We start from the raw sequence: 18,560 nt of genomic DNA, 5'->3' as shown, positions 1-18,560 counted from the left end.
AGATGCGGGCTGGGGGGCGAGAGGGCTCCAGAAGACGAGGATGTGGAAGGAGATGCAAGAGGAGGGCCCTGAGGTGGAGAGGCGACTGGGAGCCTGCGAAACTCGGTATAGCTGGCTTTCCCTAGAGGTTAGACAAAGGTCAATAAAATTGTCCTCATACGATCCGAGCTGAACAGAGGTCATTCTGCTCATCCCTTGGGTCTGAAGGCCAGGCTTGTCCCCAGTGGAGAGGTCCCCCGTCACTGTCTTCTTCCCTTTAGTTAAAAAAAAAAGTGACTCCTCATTTTCCTTAAAAAGAACACTGGACTTGGAGTCAGAATCTAGTTCAAATCCTGACTCTACCCATTTATTACTGATACGACCTTGGATAAATCACTTAATCAAGACTTTCCAAGGTGGATTGAACTGAGTGATTTCCGAGTTCTCTTCCATCTCTTCACATTCTCTCACCCTAGAATCCATACCCTAGAAGGCAGGAGGATATTTCTTTCTCTCTCCTGTCAGCCCTCCTCCTACAGTCCAGCGGTTGCTGCAAAGGCAACTGGTCCAGACTTAGAAGGTAGTTTTCTGAGGCAAAATACCCTGCTTCCAGTCTCATAATCAGAGATTCGTAAATTAAGATTCTTTAACTTTTGGGAAAATCGATTTTGATAACTATTTCAATATAGTTGGCTTCCTTTGCAACCCAATATTTGATGAGTTTAAAAGGCATTCCGAGAAGTGGTCATTAATTAGACTTCACTAGAATGAAGATTCACTAGAATGTACATTACACAGACTAGATCAAGAACCCTAGTTCTAACCTGAAGTGGCCCTAAGTAGCCAAGTCTCAAGACTCGGGGCCCGTCTGAGGAGTCAGAGCACCACCCCCTCCCTCCTGGCGTGGCTGCTTCAGTCCCATTACCGACTATAATTTGGTTGATTTCCTAGAAAGACTACTTGGGAAGCCCAGCCTGGAAGTCAGGCGTCCTGTCTCCGAGGTCCCTAATACTACTCTATCTTGGCCGGGCCGGGCTTTTTCCAGGATTAGCATCTCCAAACCCTATCAGCCTTCAGTTGAATGAGCAGCTTCTGACCCCGACGGTTCCATCCCTCCATCTTCCCTTCTCCAGGGTTTTCCAGCTTCTCGCTAGAGAACCTTCGGGCAAAAAAATGTGAAGAATCCTCCAACGGTGGGAGAGGCCAGAAGGGAGCTGACGGGTCCCTGGGGCCTGCGGACTGCCTCGCGAGGTGCTGGGTGGGATGGGGCCCGGCGGTTGCTCCACTGCTCGCCCCCCCCCCTCCTCTCCGGGTCCCCATCCTTCCGAGGAGACGCAGATTTGGGGCCTCCGCAGGCAGCCTGCGCCTTTAAGGAGCCAGCCCTGGCAGGGTGTGCCCTGTCTCCATGGTTACTCCGGTGCAGGCGGCAAGTTGGGGGGGGGGGCGGGTTGGGAGCCGCATCTTTCCATCAGACGGAGGTAGCTGCAGGGACCTGGAGCGGAGCCGGAGCCCAAGCCGGTGGGAGGGAAGCGGGACCAGAAGCCGGGGAGCCCAGAGACATGCTTCTGACCCAGTCGGAGCGGACGCCCCCTCGCCCTGGAGCCCCGGAGCTGTGGCTGGGCTGTGCCCCTAGACAGCTGTCCTAGGATCCGCGCCTCGGGGGCAGCGCCCAGCGCCCGCTGGCCTGGCGGGGCGGGGAAGGGCGCAAGGGCTGCCCACCCTCTTCCCCTCCTTCCCCGCCCCCCGTCGGCGCTGAGGCCCCCCTCGCCCCGCGCCCCGGGAGGGATGGGGCGGGCGGCCGCTGCAGCCTAAGATGCCGGCGATGAGGGGGCTCCTGGCGCCTCAGAACACCTTCCTGGACACCATCGCCACGCGCTTCGACGGGACGCGTGAGTTCACCGGACCCCTTCCCAGGCGGGACCCCAATCCCTGTGAAAGATTCCCTCCCTCCAATCTAAATCACCAAAGAATTTCCAACTCCCTTCCCAAAAAAGATCGTGGGGGGCACTAATCCCCTCCCTGCCACAAGGCAGAGATTCTAAATCATTTTTGTGGCATGAACCCCTTCGGCATTCTTGTGAAACCCATAGACCTCTTCTTAGAAAAAATGCATAAATAAAATACAGGGCTACAAAGGAAAACAATTTTGTTGAAGTAAGATTATAAACATTTTCTTTTTTAAAGTTTACGAACCCCTTGAAATCTACCCACAGACCTTGCCCTTCCGGGTCCATTCCCACTTTGCAGAATTCTTGAAGATGTACCTTCCTCCAATCGAATTCTTCCTGGGAAGGCAGTGGGGGTCGGGTGGGGGGGTCGGAGGACGGGGAGCGGACAGGCCCCTCGTGAGTGGGTGGGAGGAGAAGGGCAGAGGTAAGCAGAGCCTTCCTGGTTGTAGTTGGCTGAATGTTTGGGGTTTGGTACGGTTTGCTTACCTGGCCCGATGCCTCAGAAAGCCTTGCTCACCCGCTCCCCACAGAAGGATGAATGGGCAACTGACCTGGGGGAGTCCTCCATTACCCACTGCTAACCTCACTAAGCCGGACCCTAAGTGGGGTGGGGATGCTCAATGATACAGGCTGAGAGTTCAAGGTCATAAGGTTTTGAAAGGGGATGTGAAAGAGGAAACAGAACTGGCCATTGGAGACCATAGTCTCTCTTCCCCAGCCAGAGTTTCATCTCCCACCCGCATATACTCCACCAAAAAGAAATAATCCAGCCATATTAAAGTGACAACTTGAGAGAGCAAGCAGTAAAATTATAGTAACCTCCACTTCTATAGGGAAAAAAGTTCAGTGATAGCAGGGTTGGGGGGCCTCACACTTCCCTAGGAATGGCTGGGGATTCTCAAATTGCAACTCTGCAGCAGGTCATTGGTATACATAGGATACAAGGTACCTATCTATCTTCAGGCAACCATACCCTGGTATCAGGGGAAGTGGTCACCTGGGCCAGCAGGTGTGTGTGGTAATTACCCATTCCGTTAGCCCCACTCCTTCTCATACCAATTCCCCCCAGGATGGTCTCTGCAGTCACTTGTGAGGGATAGATGGGGGGGTAGGGGGTGGGAAGGAAGGATGCTGGGAGCTGACGGAGCTCCCACCATCTGCCTCTCCATATGTTTGGCACCAGCCTAGCCCTCTGATTCAGCAACACCACCACCACCACCCCCAGCTGTATCTTCAGCTATCATTTAGGGAACCACTCTACTTCAAATCTCAGGACTGGGGGCAGTTAGCCAGGGCCCATGGGTCAGTCTGTCAGTCAGGGCACTTTCCCACTCCATCCTCCAGAGGGCAACAGAATGAAGTGGGAGGAAGCAGGATGCCTAGGAGATCTGCTGGGTGGGTTAGTCAGTCATGAGTAGAACCAAGAAAGGATTAGGGGCAACCTACACTTTCTTCTAGATTTTCCAAGATGAACCAAAAAGAGACAGTCACACATCTACACTCTCCAAGATTCATTTAATAAATCTGAAACACAGGAAAAACACACACACACATCCTTAGATCTTCTGGGAGAAATACAGCAGGACAAATCAACTAACAAATTAAATGTTTTTTATATAACTAAGTATTATCTAGCTGCTGGGGAAATGGACAAGTGACATCCCTGTGCCTGGGAGCTGTCCCTTAGCCAGGGAAGATTACATTTATAGTGTGTATGCACATAAACATATCCATGCATATGTGTACATGTGTCTGTATATAAACATTTGGGTTTATTTTTAGATGCATATGCAAATGTGTATATATACAAAGTAAAAGCTAATTTTGTGGGCTAGACATGAAGTGGGAGAAAACTAGAAAGACTTTTTTTGGTAATGCTTGGATTGTCTTGAAAGAAATTGGGGATTTTAGTGGTAGAGACATGGGCAATCATCAGAGCAGAGACTCTATGAGATAGGATGCCCTGTGTGAGTATTGTCAGTTTGGATGACTTGTGAAAGAGAGTAATGAGTAATAAGACAGGAAAAGTAAGATTGGGACCAGTTTGTGAAGGGCTTCAAAATGCCAGAGGAATTTATATTTTATCTTAGGGATAATAGAAAGCCATTGGAGTGTATTGAGTTTGGAAGTGATCTTGTCAAACCTTCACTTTGGCATATTACTTTGGCAACATGTGGAGCATGGGTTGGAGAAGGGAGATATGTGAGGCAGAGAGACCAATTATGAAGCCATGGGTGAAATGGGATAAGGACTGACCTAACATGCTGGAGAGTGTTAAACAACCTATATCAGATCACTTGCTGTTATGGGGTGGGGGGAGGGAAGGGAGAGTGGTAGAAAAATGTGGAACTCAAAAGCTTGCAAAAAGATGGGAAAATATAATAAAATAACATTTTAAAAATTAAGTGTTGGAGAGAACCAGACAAATACAAGAGATGTTAAGGAAGGAAATAGCAAGATTTGACAACTGAATGGATATGTGGGTTGAGTAAGGAGTCAAGGATGACCTCAGGTTTGTAAATCTGGCTAACTGAAAAAACAGTCATAGGTTCCACCTTCCCCTAGGTTAGGGGTTGGGACAGGAAGGAGTTCTAGTTTGGATATACTGAGTCTGAGATGCCTGTGGAACACCTAGTTCAGAATGTCCAATAAGCAATTGGTGATGAGAGATTGGGGCTCAGGAGATCAAGATGAGGGTTGGATACAGCTCTGGGAGTCATCTGCTTAGAGATGATTATGCAACCCATGTAAGCTGATGAGGTCACCAGATCATCCAGAATGTATACCCTAGGGGGAAGAATAGGTTAGAGGGAAGGAACAGTAGTGTGCGCGTGCACAAGTCTGGAATAGAGATACCAGGGGAAAAAATGCACGAGGATTAAACAGGTACTTTGTTGAACTGTCTAGTAAGTATACAAACCCCATGAGTGATGCATACACTCACTTCCAGAGACTGTTGACCTAAAGACAGAATTGGAGTCTGAAGAAGAGGAACACTGTCCCCATAATCTTTCATTCCCATTTCTCCTCCCTGGTTCATTAGGTTTCAGAGCTTCACAGGGATGGAGGTAATAGTAGACCTTCCCAACTAGTCACATCTGACACCCTAGGGGAAGGGGTATTGGAGAAAAAAAGCTGGATAAGCTGAATAATAAGGGAAAGGGAGTCAGGAACCCTAAGGGGGAAGGAATAAAACCTTAGCCTCACTCTAGAGTTGGGAATCCAGACTCCAGGCTCCTTTTTGTGTCTCCTTCATGATTTTTTCTCCACCTTCCCTTTCCCTAGGGCTTTTTTGAAGCCAGCAGAAATTCTACAGAAATAGATTGAAGCTGGAAATTGGACTAGGGAAATTCTCATTCCCAAAAGGTGGAGGCTCTCTCAGATCAAGCTGGTCAACACTGCCTAAGCACACTCCATACATACCCACATCCCTGCCTCTTGATTTCCCTCCTTCCCCAGGATAATTCTTTCTTGCAGACAGACTGTAACTTCTCTTGCAGACAGTAACTTCGTGCTGGGTAATGCCCAGGTCCGAGGATCCTTCCCTGTGGTTTATTGCTCTGATGGCTTCTGTGACCTCACTGGGTTTTCTCGGGCTGAGGTCATGCAGAGAGGCTGTGCCTGCTCCTTCCTCTATGGTCCTGACACCAGTGACCTTGTCCGTCAGCAGATCCGAAAGGCCTTAGATGAGCATAAGGAGTTTAAGGCTGAGTTGATTCTATACAGAAAGAGTGGTAAGCCAGGGATTGATTCCCCCAACTCCTACCTACCAGCCAAAGGCTTCCAATACAGCTAATTCTACCCTTTCCTACTTTTCCCATCTACTTTTCCTCTCCCTGCTCCATGTCATCTATGCCTCTTCCATCCCTTTTGCCTGTCTCCCCATCCTCTGTACCCCATGCCCTCCTCCTTCTCCATTTTGTACATACCCTCACTCTTTCATCCCCCCACTAAAAAAAATTAACTTAATTGGCCACAAACTGAAGCTCTTTCCCCTTTTAGATTCTGTTTATATCATGACTCCTATTTCAATCCTATCTATGCCTTTGTTTCTCTCTCCCACTCAACCTACTCATGTCTATCACATCTGTCCCCCACTTCATGGCAAGATAATCTGATTTGTTTCTCTAGTCCTACCTAGTATCCCTTCTGTTTACTAGGGGTGGGAGAGACCTTGGACTCTATGACCCTCTTCCTCATTGCTAAGCTTCACAATGATAGGAAGTTCTTTCTACTATCTAAGACAGACATCCAAGGATATGCACACAAGAATAATTCTCTCTTATGTGTGCACCTGTGCCCACACATACACACCCCCATTAGAGAGTTTGTCTCTGTCTTGAACACATTGTGGTGAACTTCTACTACAGCCCCAGCCTATTCTCTCTAGCCCAATATTCAATACAGACAAGCAGTGGGTGATCCTTCCTCTTCATATGATAATCCTTCATGATATAAACAAATCCAGTGACTAAGTCACCCATACATATCCTTTCCTTCTTCAGCCTGAATCATTCCCCCTCGCTTTTCCTCCCCTCCCCTTTTCTCTCTCAGGGAAGCGGTTTTCACTTTTTTTTAGGAGCAGGGCAAGAGTCTTGGAGTTAGTGTAGCTGTCTTTGTGTCTAGGTCTTCCTTTCTGGTGCCTCTTGGATGTAGTGCCCATCAAGAATGAGAAAGGGGAGGTGGCTCTCTTCCTGGTCTCCCACAAAGACATCAGTGACTCCAAGAACCGCGGGGGACTAGACAACTGGAAGGAGGGAGGTGAGGATAGATGCTGGCTCTGCTCAGGAGTCATTTATCACATGTGGCAAAGCATTGTATTTGGTGCTGGGAGAGATTTAAAGAAAATGAAGACAAAGAAACCTTTGACCTCAGGGAGATTGTATTCTTCCAGTGGGGTTGGCTTGACTAAAATGACCTGGTTATTCTGATGGGATAAGGAATCATCCATTCAGGTAGTTCTGGCTCCCCAAGTCTCCTGTCTTCCACTCTCAAACTGGAAAAATCCTCTGTCTTCTTGGTTTAGTCAAAAGCAGGTTGATTTTTTGTTCAAAAGACTAAACAGTTGCAACATCAAATAAGACTCCAAAAGAGCATGTAAATATAAGAACTATATAGAGTACAGATTTGTGAACCAAAGTCAACTAAAATTTAATCACCGAGAGGGCTTTATACACTACAGTCTCCAATTTCTTTTCCTTCTCACTGTCTGAAGAACCCTGCCTCCACACCCCTTTGTTCAACCTTAAACTCATTCTCTAGCTCTTCTTCTGTCTCTGTCTCTCTGTCTCTGTCTCTGTCTCTCTCTCTCTCTCTCTCTCTCTCTCTCACACACACACACACACACACACACACACACACACACACACACACACAGACATCTCTGTCTTCTCTTTTGATGTCTCTCCCTTTAGGGATGGGGGTGAGGAACTTTTTTTGGTCCCTTATTAGGAAAATAAATAGATTTAACCCTTATTGGAAGAAAAGCATTCATACTGAGTTTTACGGAAAGCATCTAGCACATACCTCATTTTGTATTCATAATAAACGGGTTAAATAGATGTTATTATTCCCATTTTACATATAAGGAAACTGAGGCAAATAGGTTAAGTGATTTGTTCAAGGTCACATAGCTAGTTTAGTGGCTGAGGTCAAATTTGAGATGAAGGCTTTTGATTTCAGATTCAACACTATATCCACAAAACCATTCAATTTCCTTTAAGCTAATAAGCTTATTACATTTTAATCTCTAGAATAATAGTAATAATAATAATAATGATAGTGGTAATAATTACAGTACCTCATATTTTGTAGAGTGATTTAAGATTGCAAAACACTTTCCTCACAGAGATAGGTAAGGCAGCATTATTATCTCTAGTTTTACAGAAAATTTAGAGGTTATGATTTGATCAGGGTCACAAAGCTATTAAGTGTCAGAACCAGGACTGAAATCCATGTCTTCAGACTCCTAGATCAGCTCTTTTTCACCTTTCCCAAAAGACCAGCACCTGCTTATCCAAATTGCTTATATAGGGCTCTCAGATGGGCACCCTAAGACTGCTTCAAGCAAGGCAACCTCCTCTACAAGACTATAAGATTCACAGAGAGTCAAGGGTTTGAATTCTTTCAATTTAATTCCAGTAAGACTTTGGGATAAGATATCCTATCTTAGCCTTGATTTCTCTGTAAAACACCTATAATGCTCCTTGTTCAACCTCCTTCACAGAATTTGCATGAGTATAAAATAAGTAAATGGATGTGGAAGTAATTTTTAACTGTAAAGTGTTCCATATGTATTGGTCTCAGTGGCATTGTTATTATAGGATTTGAGAATATAGAATTGCGAACTGAAAGGAACCTTAGAATTCTACAACTCCCCGATTTTATAGGTTCAGAGAGGTTGAGAATTGTCCCAGTAATAAATAGGAGAACTGGGAGTCAAATGTTGGTCCCCTGACTCCAAATCTTTCCATTATCCACCTCAGTCTAACTGTGGTCTGGGAGCTAGAGTATCCAAATGCCTTTCCCAGTCTTCTTTGCCTACTTGCAGAAAGACCTAGGCCTCTCACTGTTGCTCCTGAGTTTTTCACTTACCTATTCCATTCCCACTACCCTACCTATCTCTGATTGCTGGTGTCTACCTTGATCTGCCTTCAGGTTGCCATTTACTATATCCTAAAGTCTACATTTTATCTCCTGTCGTTATCGTATACTGTATCCTATAGTGTCTGTCTATTCCAGTGACTCCAATCTTCTTGTTTCTAATGGACTATCATTTTTCTCTTCTGGGAAAGCGGGCAAGTTCCCTATGGTTGGTTCCCTCCCTATAGTTGGGAAGGAGAAGAGAAGCCCCTCTTTGTTGGGGGATGATGCTCTTGAGATCCTACACATCTTTCAGGGGAATAGATTATTTAACTCAACCCAAAAGAAAGGTACCCTGACTGACTTTGTAAATGTAAGGAAGTGTTGTGGATTAGTTGTTTGTCCATCTGTTTATTTTCCTGTTTGCCCCATCATCCTCAAGGGCCCCTTTCTCACAGGTGGTGGGCGGCGTAGGTATGGCCGGGCAGGGTCCAAAGGCTTCAATGCCAATAGGCGTCGGAGCCGGGCTGTGCTCTATCACCTGTCTGGGCACCTGCAGAAGCAGCCAAAAAGCAAGCATAAACTCAACAAGGTTGGAAATGGGGACTGGCCGGGCTGGGTTGGGTTGAGCTGGGAGGGTAGTCAAATGGGAGAAGGGAAAAGGTGGGAATATCCAGAGAGACAAATGGACTCATGGAAGGCAGGGTGGGACTCCCATCATCACCCAAGCTAAGTTAGATCCCAAGGACTCAGGCCACTCTCTCCCTGACCTACTCAGGAAAAAAATGGAAAGAGTTAATGCCCAAATCTCCTGGGCACTAGGCCCTAGAGGAGTCCCAGCCTGATGGGACTGGGGCACTGGGTGTGGGAAGAGGAAGTGTGTATTCCCCTAATGCTTCTCTCTATACTAGGGTGTATTTGGGGAGAAGCCAAACTTGCCTGAGTATAAAGTAGCAGCCATCCGGAAATCGCCCTTCATCCTGCTGCACTGTGGGGCACTCCGGGCCACCTGGGATGGCTTCATCTTGCTTGCCACGCTCTACGTGGCCGTCACCGTGCCCTACAGCGTTTGTGTCAGTGCCGCCCGGGAGCCCAGCGAGGCACGAGGCCCGCCCAGTGTCTGCGACCTGGCCGTCGAGGTCCTCTTCATCCTTGGTATAATGACAACCGTCCTCCTAAGAGCTCAGGCCCAGGTCGTCCCCTCCCGCCCCAATGGGACCCTCGTCCTCAGCACCCAGGGCCCAGGGCCCCTGACCCCTCTCTTGCTAAGGCATGGCCGGGCTCTTTCTCCGGCCCAGCCGCAGCACTCACCCCCACGCCCTGCACCTGCACCTGCACCTGCACCTGCACCTGCCGAAAGCCCTGACGCCACCCTCCCTCTCCACAGCGTCTGCTCTCTCCCCGCCACCCTGTCCTCTCCATGCTGACCCGTCTGTCCCCCCGGGCTTCCCTGCAGACATTGTGCTGAACTTCCGCACCACATTCGTGTCCAAATCGGGGCAGGTTGTGTTTGCCCCGCGCTCTATCTGCCTCCACTACGTCACCACCTGGTTCCTGCTGGATGTCATCGCCGCCCTGCCCTTCGACCTGCTGCATGCCTTCGAGGTCAACGTGGTCAGTACGGCGGGGCCGGGGGGTGGGGTGGGGGGCCGGGGCCGGAGGGCCGCGGCCAAGTGCGCTCCCTCTGCCCCTCCAGTACTTCGGGGCTCACCTGCTGAAGACCGTCCGGCTGCTGCGGCTGCTGCGGCTGCTGCCCCGGCTGGACCGCTACTCGCAGTACAGCGCCGTGGTGCTGACGCTGCTCATGGCCGTCTTCGCCCTGCTGGCCCACTGGGTGGCCTGCGTCTGGTTCTACATCGGGCAGCGGGAGATCGAGAGCAGCCAGGCCGAGCTCCCGGAGATCGGTAAGGCGGCGGGGGGCAGCCTGCCCCAGAGGCGGGCGGGCGGGCTCCGGGAAAGAGCCGGGACTGGTGGGAGAGAGGGGGAACGGCCGTGGCGGTGGCCGCCGGCCGGCCGGCCACCAGCCAGCCAGTTCTCTTCATATTCTGGGTTAAGAGAAACCCAAGACCTAACTTCCCCAGACTCTCAAAGCATTTGCAAAGTGGGATAGATCAAGTGCTTAAGAGTAAATGAGCCCCTAAAAAAAAAAAAAAGAGAGAGTAAATGAGCCAGTCATGCTAAGTGCCTACTGTGTGTTGGGCAACATGAGAAAAAAATCTCCAAAAGCCCAAGCCCTGCTCTTGAGGAGCTCCGTCTTTGAGGGGAAGGGGGCACAACATGCAATCATTTACAAACAGGACATTTGGGGAGAATCAAGTCCCCTGAATCTAATGGGGGAAAACTCATTTCTTATTGAGGAAACCAGAAAAAAGTCCATAGAGAATTTAATATTTTATGTGGACCTGGAATGATGGATAGGATGTCAAAAGGTAAAACTAATGAGGGGAAGGAATTCTAGGCTGAGAGAACAATATGAAACAAAGGCAGCGGAAGCAGGGTGTTCAGCTTGTTGGGAAAACAAGATGGTAGGGAGATCAGTGTTAGAGAAGCCTGGAGAAAGAGTTTGGAGCCAAGGGGGACTTGATTTGGTAGGCAATGAGATATTACGGAAGGTTTTAGAGTAATGATCTATTGTGATCTCAATTGTGCATTAGGAAAACTAATCTGATGACCCTTTATAGAATGGACTGGGGGGAAATTGGAAGCCTGAAGCTGTTACAGGAGGTCAGGGCCACAGAGAGTATAACTTCAATTTTGTTTTGTTGTTTTTAATACATCGATATTGCTGTTCAGTTGTTTCAAGTGTCTGACTCTGTGTTCCCATTTGGTGGTCTCTTAGCAAAGACACTGAAGCTGCTTGTCATTTCCTTCCCTGGCTTATTTTACAGATAAGGAAGCTGCTAGTAAATGCTGGAGGTTAGATTTGAACTCAGATCTTCTCCCCTCCACTTGCTTCTTCTATTCTATCCACTATATCACCTAGCTGCCATCACTCTTTATTCCTTTTAAAAACAATCAAACCTTTGTGATAAGGAATGGCTTTCTGGAGGGAGAAGGAGGAAAGGATCATTCCACTGTGGGATAGCTCTAGTTAATAAGTTTTTTTCCTTATATTAAGTCTAAATCTTTGTTCTTGGCAACTTTTTCATCTATTATTCTTCATTCTTCTCAAAGAACAGGTCTAATCTTTCTTCCTCAAGAGAATCTTTTCAATACAGGCTACATAAATGTCCCCTCCCTTCAGTTTATCCTTTTATGGAATATTCTGAAGCTCTTTACAATCCTAGCCAGGATTGATCTTTGAAAGTTTTCCAGATTATCAATATTATGCCCAGAATGCCCAGAACAGAGTGTCCTACTCTAGATATCACTGAATTGAAGCAACAGGATTTACAATGCTTTGTTTTGTACACTATGAAGGAAGGGGGAAAAAATCAAGTGCATGTTATGGATCAGATACTAAATAAATATTTGTTACTAAGTATCAACACAAACATTTATTAATAAGTATCTACACACAACAGCCCTGTTATTATCCCAATTTTACAATTTTGTTAAGTGAAGCAGGCAGAGGATAAGTGATTTGCCCGATGTAAATGTCTGAGGCAAAACTTGAAGACCTAACTAGAGGGTTGGAGTGGGAGTGGAGTAAAGTGATGTACTAGGCAGGCAGAGTTTTTATCACTTTTTTGAAAGGCACCGGGATTAAGTGGCTTGCCCAAGGCCACACAGCTAGGTAATTATTAAGTGTCTGAGGCTGGATTTAAACCCAGGTGCTCCTGACTCCAAGACTGGTGCTTTATCCACTGCACCACCTAGCCACCCCAAGTTTTTAATCACTTTAAGCAAGGGTGGTCCTCCTGGGAAGAACAGTGGTCCTGACTTCGTATACCTCCTCTTCCAGGATAGAGTTGAGGTCTGCCACTTGTTGCAACAAAAGGAAGGATCAGATTCCTTGTATCACCAGGTTCAGTATCCCTGCTTCTCTTAGAGCTGCTCAAAATTACTTTTGGCAATTTTTGACTGCCACATCACAATTTGGATATTGAACTTGCAACCCACTAAAATATTCACATCCTTTTCACATAAGTAGTCTTTACTCCACACACAATACATGTTAATTAGATGTTTTAGACAATGTATGTCAGGGCGGCTAGATGGTGCAGTGCATAGAGCACTGGCCCTGGAGTCAGGAGTGTTGAACCCAAATAGTGAGATGGAGACCAGAGTTGGACTGTCTGGGGATGGAATACCCAAATCAGACAGTACCTGAGTGTTTAGGGGATAGTTTTTATAGCAATTGGGGGAGGGGGGGGACTGAGAGCAGGAAGGATGCAGAAGCAAAGATTTTATCATATGTAAATATGGATGTAAATATAGGGTTCTGTATGGACAGAAAGGGTCTTTGTTTGGACATATTTCCCGAGATGGGGGGAGTCATATATTCATGAACTTCCCACTGGTTCCAGGAATTTACTATCTTTTTGTTCCAGCCACACCTGGGGAAGTGGGAGGCAGTCCTGGAATTGAACAGATACAGCAAGATAATTAGGCTAATGAGGGTGCTTTTGTGGTTCTTCAAACAATTTTATGGTATATCCTGGATCCCCAGGTCAAGTACTTGAATCTTATTATTTTCAGACCCAAAGGCACCTGGCCAAATTTTTATTTCTAAGGAATTTCTCAGGGCCCAGAAGGATGTCAGGGACCCCTTTCTATACAGGAATTTCACAAACATTGATATTGTACTTCATTCCCCACTTTTTTTAAATAACTCAAACCCTTGAGCTATCTTCATAACCTGGACAAGCATGAACTGCAAGCATCTTTACAAAGGATCCAGATATCATCATTACATCTCAATCCACCTATCTCCTTAAGTTGTACAGGCCAGATAAATCAGAGTTAAGACTCTCCTTAGACAGGATATAAACATATCACCCAATAGTCTCCCTCCTTTTCTTTCAATGGAGAACATCTGCACCCTGCCTCTCCTTTTCATTAGGAGAAGGGTATAAGGGGGTGTCACACCTACAGAATCAAGGGGGGGTTACAAGAACAGATCCCTTGACTATACAATGTATACATAGGTGAGAAATGGTAGTGATGAACTGGTCCAGTGTCTCTCCTCTCTTCTCTTCTCTCCTGGAAACCTCTGATGTCCTTCTGCATCTTCTGAATCTATTCCAAAAAGTCCTCTCCAGCTCAGGTGACTAGTTGAGACTTTGTCTTTGGGTAAAGAAACTGCTTAACATTTTACTCAGATCAAAACACATATTTTCTTCACAAGACAATGAGATTTTGGAGCTTATTGCAATTTACATTTTGCCTTATTGCCATATTGATGCACATACTTAATTTTAACACAATAAACCTTTATTAGTGTTTTACTATATGAGCAAACTCCCAATGAGAATTATACCGACTTAAGCTTTTAACATACATTCAACAATCATCTTAGCTCAGAGTATCCAGCATATGGTTTAAAATAAAACAATCTTAGCCTTTGCTCTTACTACAATAATGGCTCAAACATCCTTAACCAAAATGAAATTTTTCAAAATGTTCTCAAATATAGCATTGATTCTCCTTTTCCTGATATACTTATCTGACTCACATTCCTTTCCTTAAGCTAGGGCTTAAAACTATAACTATCCTAAGAATTTCCCATTCTTCTTCTTACCTAAATATACCTTCTAAAAATTAAAGAATTCCTATCTTAACATGTAGCTGTTAGCAGGTATCAAAGCCACACACCTAACACACCTAACCCATCTCTGGCTATTAGATCCAATTCACCTAAAATTTCCTTTTCTAGTCTGCTTAGTAACTATAAAGATCCAGGACATTAAAGGAAAATTCCTTTACAGATATAAGTATTGAATGTCAGTGTCCAGGCAGAGGTCATGTGGGTAAGTCAAATGTCTTAGGTCAGATTTATTCTTCCAGGTGAGATATTATCCAAATGTCATTTTGGGGAAATCAAGTCAAAGGGGTCCAACCTCAGCCATACTGAGAAGCTGCCCCTTCAGCTGCCCATCCCAGTCACCTGACATCTTGGCTTCCTTGGCTGCAAGAACATGACATTTACCCAGTAGCATTCCTTTTTGTTGATCATCCTGGTATCTGACATAAGAGAAATTTAAAAGTCCTGTGATCTAAAATGGTGATTACCTAGTTAGAACTTCCAGTGAATATAATTCACTAAATTCCAATTATAATCTTAATGGAGTCCCAATTAATGAAAGCCCTACCTAAAGCTTGGATTATCCTTCCTGGATCTTTGCCTAAAATCTGGTATTCTAACTATGACTGGCAACTGGCCTTACAGGTCTGTCTCCTACCTCTTACTAGAGACATACCTTTTTCTGAAACCATATCTACTCTATCTGTATATAAAGATGGTATATCAGATTCCCCTTGGCTAGAGAAACTTTCTTCTAGCCTGTTGTATCTTACAACAAAAAAATGCCTCCTTTGACCAGGAGACTGCACAGAGAATTATCAAATTATCTTGTGTTTATCTTTCCTATATTATATAGTGCTTTTCCTTCAAAGCAAACAATGACTGCTTTGGAATATACATATATAGATCCAAAATAGTCCCAATTCACATGCATAGCTAGAAACTTCTATACATAAACTTGTTTACCTACTAACCATCCTCACTATACAAATGGTTATTTTTCCAGAGGCAATTGGGTTAAGTGACTTGCCCAAGGTCACACAGCCAGACAATCACTTAAATATCTGAGGCCTGACCTGAACCCAGGGCTCCTGACTCCGTGGCTGGTGCTCCATCCACTGAGCCACCTAGCCACCACCCCCTAACATACAAATTAATTTTCAGAATTCTTCAAAACCATTAAAACATGTTAGGCTTAAATTTTCAACATGTGTTATTAATTTCATTATAACAGAACAGCAATAAAAGTACCAGAGTAACACACAAATTACTAGATTGTACAAAGCAATCCCTCCATTATTACATTATTCATGAACCCACAGATCTATCCCAGAAAGGGTCATACTTTTTCATATTTTCCTTATTGCCCTTCAAAGCAATTAGACTATAATACCAGGCTTTAACAATACAGTATTTAGTAGTCACAATAGTTAAATATTGCAAATATTATCTCTTTGCAGTTACAAAAGAATATCACATAACTGACAAAAACATCTTATTCATCAATAAGTTACCTTACAATAGGACCCACAATTGCAATTTGTTTGGAGCCCTTATCAGCTGTCTGCAGTAAGAGAGAAGTCCACATTCTTGACTTCTTTAAACATGCATTGTTAATATACATTAAACATTAAGATTCTTATTTAAACATCTCATTTCCCTTAGAACCAGAGCAAAATGAATATCCCATGTTCTTTACACTTTTGTCTCTACCCAAATTCTCAGAATCCAATTTCATACATATGACACATTTAAAACCCCAATGTAATTACAATTCAACTAACTGCCCAACAGTTTAGTTTGATAAAAACTTTAGAGTACTTTATACTGAGAATCTAGCACTCACATTCCAAACTCTCTATCCAAAATAAAAATACAATTGTTAGCATTATTAAACATTAAAACCAATTAGAGCTTGTCCCAAAAAACATCAGTAAACATCCTTGATAACCTAAGTGTTTCTCTTCTTAGTAACCCAGTACCACTTTTCTTTAACCCAAAGGTGTTACAATAGTTTAAAATCTCAAACCACATAACTCCTTGCAAAAGTTACAATAGTGTTAAAATAGTTTAATCCCAAACTAATTTAACAATCTAGATTATTTAATTCCTTCCATTCTGTACAAACTTTGTCAAAATGTTACAACACTAGTATCCCTCTTTTAAAACCCTCAGCACGCTTCCCAAAACTCTAGTTCAGAAACTTTAAAAACAATGAGAGTCATCACTCAGGCCACATGGCCAGCAGATATTCATTAAACGTGATTTCCTTTCAATAAAAGAGTCTCTTAACCCCTGGATCTTAAGATTTTTTTTCTTTCCCAATCACACATCCCATCTGTGGAGGGATCTTTCCCTTTAAGGCTAAAGCACTTCAGCTCTCCTGTCTATTGTTTTTAAGATAAGGATTTTTCTGCCAGTTCCCCACCATCCTCCTGCTACCCTCTTCTCCCCTTTTTATTCAGTGAAGGAACCTTCCCAGAGGGGAGTAGACTGGTTCAGGGGGAATGGGAGACATGTCTAGGAATGTTCATTCCCTTCCCTGCTCTTGTGTTCCCCTCCCTTTTGATCTAGCGAAGGGATCTTCAAGGGGGGGAAATAGACCGGACCTGGTGACAGGGGTGAGGGGATGGGGTTTGGAAATTCAGGGCTGAGGGCTCTAAATTTAACAAAACAGTCATAAGTGTAACACATTAAGAACTAGATTTCACAAAAGAATCTTTCCATTATTACAGTTATACCTGGACCTACAGATCTAGAGCAAGGTCCAACACATCATTTAAAATTTCGGGGAACCCAGGGGGTCATGTTTTGATAATTTCCCTCATTAACGATCATTAATTACAACTCTGACATCATTATAATAAAATAGTTTTTATTTCCAAAAGCAGATAACATGTTTGATGATACCCATCAATATTATTTATTGATAAGTCATCTAATTAGAGTTACATAATTTTAAATTTCCTAATCATTTTCCAAAGCCCCTCATATTTATTCAATATCATTGGAAAAGGTATCTTGCAGTTAAGAAATAAAGTAAACATTAAATTCTTAACCTACATGAAACATAATATGCTGACATCTCATTCTCTTAAAGCAACATAAAACAACAGATTCTCTTTAAAGTTAACCTTATGATTATCTTTTACACACAAACTTCTTCTGAATTTTTTGCTTCATAAGTTTATTTTCTCTTCTTCCAAATACACTATTTTCAAAGAAAATAAGATTCTCTATGTTAGTTTTATACAATTTCAAAAGCCCAGTGTATACTTATTACCCGTGACAGTTAGTTATATGTATAATTTCCTCTTTTTAACAGATAATAAACTACATTGATCTCACATATCAATATTCCCTTTCACAAATGAGGTGAAAAACAAAGCCTTTCACAAATTTTCTGGGCCAAAAAAGACCTTGAGAACTAAGACCCATTGGCAAGGTATTCTAGTTTTCTTTCTCATAACAAAACTTTACAAATATGATAGATAAACTTCAATTCATTCATAATTTAAATCACAAAACAATTTTAAAGTCTCAAAAAGAATAGCTTAATTTGTTCTTATACAAAGTTTAGTAATTGTACACAGCATATTTCAATTACATGTGCTTTCTTTACTCCCTAAAACTTTAAAATACAAAGAATTAAGACCAATTGTTGCTAAAAAAAAATCCCTTCTTATGACTACAAGATTTTTCTTCATACTACTCTTTAAATTCCAAAAGTCATATTCAAATTAGTTTAAATCATTCTTTTCAAAAGCCTAAAAAGTTTGCAAATTCTTTTTATCTTTTATCAGTGAAATTCTAACTTCTCAATGCTCTCACTTATAAGAGCTTTCTATCCTCACTGACCAACATTTATTAATATTAGCACATTTTATGTTCTGGGAATTGGAGATTCCCCACAGTTTAAGATATGAAGTTATATGTACTAATTCTTTACCTTTACTCTACTAACTCACTCCATATTTTCCCCAAATACATTAACTACATTCCAATCAGTGTAATATATTACCTTCCCCTTGTTTAGTTATTCTAAAGCTAACTTACAAGTCTGTCCTGACTCCCATGACTCTGGAGGGGCCATAAAACATCAGAATCCAAACTCAAACATATTTTTTACAAACCCCTTAATTCAATTTACATGTATCTTTAGATTAACACATTACAGGAACAATAATAACATAATAAAATTAACATTTACCTAACAACTTGCTTTCTTATCAAACTTTTCACTTTATGGGGTTTATTACTTTTCTAATCAATTCATTGCCAATCATTGCAAAAAGTACCAATTTAATGCAATTTTTAAATCACCCCAACCTCATCTAAACACCTATCTCCCTCTAGACAGGGCT

General features: G+C 43.6%; 1 protein-coding gene across 1 annotated transcript in view; it reads left to right on the top strand.

The window, feature by feature from the left end:
* Positions 1 to 1,456: 1,456 nt before the first annotated feature.
* KCNH3 (potassium voltage-gated channel subfamily H member 3) overlaps positions 1,457 to 18,560 on the top strand; it is a 43,939-nt gene continuing 26,835 nt past the window's right edge. The window contains exons 1-7 of the mRNA XM_074225989.1: positions 1,457 to 1,868; positions 5,429 to 5,662; positions 6,555 to 6,689; positions 8,969 to 9,102; positions 9,422 to 9,665; positions 9,967 to 10,124; positions 10,207 to 10,414. Coding sequence (XP_074082090.1) covers positions 1,793 to 1,868; positions 5,429 to 5,662; positions 6,555 to 6,689; positions 8,969 to 9,102; positions 9,422 to 9,665; positions 9,967 to 10,124; positions 10,207 to 10,414 — 1,189 coding nt within the window. The 5' untranslated portion in view covers positions 1,457 to 1,792. The remainder of the gene's footprint in view (positions 1,869 to 5,428; positions 5,663 to 6,554; positions 6,690 to 8,968; positions 9,103 to 9,421; positions 9,666 to 9,966; positions 10,125 to 10,206; positions 10,415 to 18,560) is intronic.

The sequence above is a fragment of the Macrotis lagotis genome, chromosome 2, assembly GCF_037893015.1.
Source record: "Macrotis lagotis isolate mMagLag1 chromosome 2, bilby.v1.9.chrom.fasta, whole genome shotgun sequence".
Classification (NCBI taxonomy): domain Eukaryota; kingdom Metazoa; phylum Chordata; class Mammalia; order Peramelemorphia; family Peramelidae; genus Macrotis; species Macrotis lagotis.
This window is presented reverse-complemented; position numbering and strand designations above follow the sequence as displayed.